At 35.7% G+C, this 5,824-nt stretch overlaps 1 protein-coding gene across 1 annotated transcript in view; it reads right to left on the reverse strand.

Annotated features, from left to right (window-relative positions):
- Positions 1 to 943: 943 nt before the first annotated feature.
- The window catches only part of ppt2b (palmitoyl-protein thioesterase 2b), a 10,074-nt gene continuing 5,193 nt past the window's right edge, over positions 944 to 5,824 (reverse strand). The window contains exons 5-8 of the mRNA XM_016474441.1: positions 4,030 to 4,113; positions 3,792 to 3,876; positions 3,610 to 3,664; positions 944 to 2,297 (exon numbers count right to left, since the gene is read on the reverse strand). Of these exons, the coding sequence (XP_016329927.1) occupies positions 2,154 to 2,297; positions 3,610 to 3,664; positions 3,792 to 3,876; positions 4,030 to 4,113 (368 nt within the window). The 3' untranslated portion in view covers positions 944 to 2,153. The remainder of the gene's footprint in view (positions 2,298 to 3,609; positions 3,665 to 3,791; positions 3,877 to 4,029; positions 4,114 to 5,824) is intronic.

Here is a 5,824-nt window from a genome sequence, read left to right on the forward strand (position 1 = left end):
TGTGTATATATGTGTGTGTGTGTATGTGTGTGTATAATATATATATGTGTGTGTGTGCATGTGTGTGTATAATATATATATATATGTATGTGTATATATATATATATATATATATATATGTATGTGTGTGTGTGTATGTATATGTACGTATGTATGTGTATGTATATATATATATATATATATATATACACCTTGCTACGTGTACTGCGTTAGGCTAACCGAGACTTGTCATTTGCACTTATATATTGTTGCTATTTTGTTAGTTTTGACTGCTTTTATTGTCCTCATTTGTAAGTCGCTTTGGATACAAGCGTCTGCTAAATGACTAAATAAATAAAAATAAATAAAAAATACATAAATTGTATTTGTCTTATGTAACATATTTAATTATTGCAGGTTTGCATAATATTCCGAGTTTCCATTTGACTGTTTTTATTCATTTTGAGGAACACTGAATCTGTTTCTGTGCAGGTGAGATGAGTAAATAACATGTTGATATTTAGTCTAGAACAACAGTAAGATCATGTTCACACACAACGCTCTGCACTTACTCCTGATTTCTGTCACCATGGCAACACCGGAGCTGTCAGTCAATACATGGAAACAAAGTAACTGAAGTTACTTGTTTGAAAAAGTAACTCAGATATTTCCTTCTAAATTAAAAAGTAATGCCTAACTTTAAAAAAAGTAATCTGATAACGTAATGCGTTACCCCCAACACTGTTCCTGCAGAGCTTGGCTCTTGTCTATCAGTGTCTTCAGGATCATTAGAAAATCACAGGTAAGTGAGTTTGATCAGGGTTAGAGCTAAACTCTGCAGTGCATTGGCCCTCCAGGGCAAGATTCGATGAACCCTGGTTTAGACCCAGCTGCAGTGATGCACACTTGTAAAAAACATTTCTTAACTTTTTCTACGATGAACCCTGGTTTAGACCAGCTGCAGTGATGCACACTTGTAAAAAACATTTCTTAACTTTTTCTATTTCTTCAAAGTCTGCATGGGCAACATTTAACAATAGACAACACCGTTGTTAACTACATAAAATGGAAATTTTATTCTGAAAGCTGGCTTGAGTACAAACAGTAAAGCACACTGGCATGCAGCTCAAGTCCTTTACAAAATCTACATCTGGAGATGTTTCACGGTGTTGAAATATTGAACAAAACCGCACTTAGCTGAAAAGTGTACTTCAGTATTAAAGAATTTTCTACTTCAGACACAATACTTATACTTCATGTTAAACTATCCGTTAATCCCCAATGTTAAGCATTTAATTAAAAATAGTTAAAGCAAGCTAAAAGATCAAACAAAACACATAACACTGCTATGATAACAATAAATATGGAAAAATATGTTTTGTACAGTACTCATCTGTATAGCATACGTTTACCTCAGAGAGAGGAAATAGATTTCTAAATGCATTCTTTCAAACTGTGCTTCTATTAATCCCTTTTCTGAATCGTCCTAAAAATGTTAACACTATGTGAACTGAACACTTTGTTAGAGCAAGATGCATAAAACGCCAGGTTTCCATAAGCATAAAATAACAGTAAAAATACCTTAACACAAGTGTTTCGTATGAATGAGCTGTTCAGAGTCAAGTCCCTTTAGGGCCGAACACACACTGTTGGGCTGAGGCTTGAAGGATGTGAAGTGAGAGGTAATGTTATATACTACAAATGCAATTCCCTTTCCTATTTCTTTCACGCTATCCCTTTTTCTCCTCTTCCCCTCATTCTCTCCTTTCTCATTGCACTGTTAGCACTTGGATTTGAGACAAAGTCATGCCCAAACACATCCTATGTAAGGCATAAATGTTACCGCAGCAGCACAGTCCACATCAAACACACCACATAAATCAAAAGAGGAATTAGAAACAATAACTACACACATTAAAAATAGATAGTGGTTAAGATCTTTCTGCAAAATGAGAAATGAGAAATGTATCCCTCAGGCACTGATGGTTATTCCTTATATTTAGTGTTCACCTTTCTACACCTATATTTCACTGAATGTGTGTCTCTGTCAGCAGACACGGTAAGGGAAATGTATGAGGCGATGCATTAGTGTACCGAAACTAAATGTGCAAGACTGTATCAATGCACAGAAAATAGGGAAAGCTCTGTAGTCAAGTGTGGGAGTTTGTCAGTATCTATGTAAGCCATTTCTCAATGCAGGTTTTATAAACGGTTTCATTGGAGTGCCAGAAGACGTGAGCGACACCTGCCATCGAACACAGAACCAGATCTCCTCGAGCGTACAGCGTCTTCAGCCCAAAGAAGTCCATCAAAAACACCTGGAAAACAAGCCAGAGTCATGAGGAGGAGCTGTGTGAAATGACCCGTCCAGATAAATCTGAGGGCATTGTCCTGTCGGGAGTATGAGGTCCTGAGTGCTTTGGACCAGCTGGCTTTCATTAAGGATATCTCTGTATTTTCTGTAGAGTCCAACTTTACATGCAGGGACAGAACAATATCAGACAGTCATCAGTTTCACTCCAGCTGTTAAGAGCTCAGCTCCCTGATTTATACACATGTAGAGGAAACATCAACAATTCTCGCTCTTCCCTCTCTATATATACATTAGTGTGGTCAATCAACTAAAAAAAAAATAACTACCTAAAATCGCACTTTTTCTGAAATTAATCCCACAAAACAATACATTTTTAAATATATTTTTATATTGTAATAATTTCACTTTCAATCTTCAAATTAATGTAGAAACAACAAAGACAGTATATTTTTTATATTTGTTTAATGGCATCTTTTTTTTGACTGAAGGCGAGTATCACTGATGTCTCCAGGACATCAGATTTATAATAGATTTTTTTCCCCTAATATTAAAGCAATAAGCCCCGTGAAGCCATGGTTTACAGTGAATTTATAACAGCTAAGGGGCGTTGTTACGACGCGAAGCGGAGTGCCTAAAACCCCCTTAGCTGTTATAAATTCACTGTAAACCACGGCTTCACGGGGCTTACTGCTTTTATAAAACGGTTATTCCATATACGTAGTAGGGTTTCACAAAATAAAACAGAGCAAATAAAGTGTAATGATAATAAAAACAGTATTCTGCCAAGCAACAGACAAACGTAAACAAAGGTGTGTTTGTAGAGTAATTTACAACAGCTTCAAACGCGGCTCAGCCAATCAGAATCAAGGACCGGAACTCTCCGTTTTATAATTAACCATTAACTATAGCATTCAACATTACAGTACAATTGAGAACTATCAAGTTTAACATGTATTGTTTTGTTTTTTTTGCCATTTTTTGACTATGATGATAGGACAGTTTAGAGTTGATCTGACACGCACGCTCATAGTTTCTTTCACACTTTAATATGAAATTATAAAGGCTACAGCATGCGTCATCATATGTGTCCGTGCAACTGAAAAAGTGAGCGAGGCAGCAGCTGTGAGTGGGTGGCTCCGCCCCTGCATTAGCTGTGCTAAATATTTTTAACACTGTTAAACTGGAAAAATTATTCGCCTACATTAACGTGCTAATTTTGACAGCACTTATATATACACACACATACACATCGTATTTGTTGTCAGAGTCAGAGGACACAATACTCTGGACTTACAAAGAAATTAAATGATGCTTACTTTCTGGTTTTTCATCTCAACGACGGTTTCATTCTCATCGTAGAAACCAAACTGACTGAAAAGCAAGAAAATGAGGCATCATAAAAATCTCTTCACAACAAATAACGGAAAATAACCATTACATTTCAAGCTTCTATGAATCTGAGTTGAAGACGACAAAACTGACAAGTGGTTTAACCAACCTTGACTGCCACGGAGTGATGACTCCATCATCAGCTCCACCAATCAGCACCAGCTTCTCAATGCGCAGGAAGTTCTGTTTCCAAGCTGTGCAAAGACAATACTACATCACAAACACTTTCTCCCGGAAAAAAAAGGAAGTCAGCTCTGGCACTCTAAACCAAAGAAATCACAATCACCATCCTCTGACAGAAAATATACTTCTTAGCTAAAAGCAGGTGATGTGATCCGTCTCCTCACCAGTAGAGTTGGGATTTGCTCTCTCATTGTTCAGTAAGGCCAGATAGTCGCTGCTGTTGATGTACATGTCTCTGTGATGAGGGTCTGGAGACAAAACAAACACTGAAACATCACCGCATGTCTCCTGATACCATAGAGAAACACTAGTCTTCTTAATAATACCACTATTGTAACAAAAATATAAGCACTCAATGTATGACCAGGGCTACAGTGTTTGAGCGCATTGTTATTCGGTTATTCGTTTTTCCGCGGCAGGGCCGAATGGTTCGAAGAACGGTAAGAAATGCTTAGTTATATTTCCACTTGAGCTTAGTTAAACACAGCACGATTACAAACTGTTCTCGGCCTGGAATTGTAAAATCGAATTAGTTGGGCTTACTTAAAAAACTTGCCTTAAAAAAGCTAAGTAAAGTGAAATAGGACTAGTATGTTGTACTGACAAATGCTTAGTTACATGAGAGTTCTAAAAAAGAACTTTAGGGGGTACATGATCCTTTACTTTAGGTTTACTCATGACTCAGTATAGCTACTCGCTGACTCGCTGACTCGCTGAGTGCATTGCGGCATGAATAAATGATGCAGTTGCTTTGTTTTACAGCTGTTGTTTTCATTTGCCAATTTTATTTGCTGTCTTGTGTCAGTAGTAGCAGAACAAAAAGAGCAAATAAAATGTTATTGTTACAATTAATAAAAAATAAATGAAATTGAATTGTTACCATTGTTGTGATTTGCGTGTGACTCGAGCATATTACTGTGTGACTTTAAGATATTACCCAACTCAATTAAAAGCTTCTCAAGATGTTTATGAAAAACAATTAAATTTTTAAGGATCATTAATAAACACAAAAATACACTAATGATTTCATTAGAAGATAGGTCACCTTCTAAAAGCAACCTATTTATTACTTTTCTTCCTTTGAAATCAAATAACTGATTTCATGTTGCATTGCTGCATCAAGAGGAAGACAATTATAGTAACATAAACGAAGTTCCAAGTGCCCAACCAAAGGGAATGCTGATCACTATTATGGTGAGTTAAAAAAACACACACACATTTTAGGAAAATCAACCTAAATTTATGAAGTTAGCTTATGTGATGTTCTCTCAAATATTTCAGTTGTATTGAAAATTCAACATTCAAGATGACTTTGGTAAACGAGTGAATGCAACTAATGAAAGATAACTGCAGACATGGAGGAAATGGGTGAAAAGTCTATTAAAGAGTTAGTTCACCCAAAAATGAAAATTAGCCCATAAATTAATCACCCTCAAGTCATCCTAGGTGTATATGACTTTCTTCTTTCAGACGAATTCAGTCGGAGTTATATTAAAAATTGTCTTTGATCTTTCAAGCTGTTATTTGCGTGTGACTCGAGCATATTACCACAAATATTAAAGGATTATAGCAACTCAATTAAAAGCTTCTCAAGATGTTTATGAAAAACAATTAAATTTTTAAGGATCATTAATAAACACAAAAATACACTAATGATTTCATTAGAAGATAGGTCACCTTCTAAAAGCAACCTATTTATTACTTTTCTTCCTTAATTTTCATTTTTGGGTGAACTAACCCTTTAAGACTCTTTTTCTTTTCTTCTTCTTCTGTTGTTTTGTTGCACATTAGCAACATATTAGTGCACTGCGTCCTCTCACTGGTTTATTAACGTCATTGGTTCCTTTGTGGCTACTTGAATATTTTAAGTAAGTGTCACTCAAAGCAGTAAGTAAATTGTTTTATTTGCCTTGAAATTAGCTGTAACTTAATAAAACCTAGTAAGTATAACAACTAAGT

Source organism: Sinocyclocheilus anshuiensis, unplaced genomic scaffold (genome assembly GCF_001515605.1).
Source record: "Sinocyclocheilus anshuiensis isolate Anshui unplaced genomic scaffold, SAMN03320099.WGS_v1.1 scaffold2182, whole genome shotgun sequence".
Taxonomy (NCBI): domain Eukaryota; kingdom Metazoa; phylum Chordata; class Actinopteri; order Cypriniformes; family Cyprinidae; genus Sinocyclocheilus; species Sinocyclocheilus anshuiensis.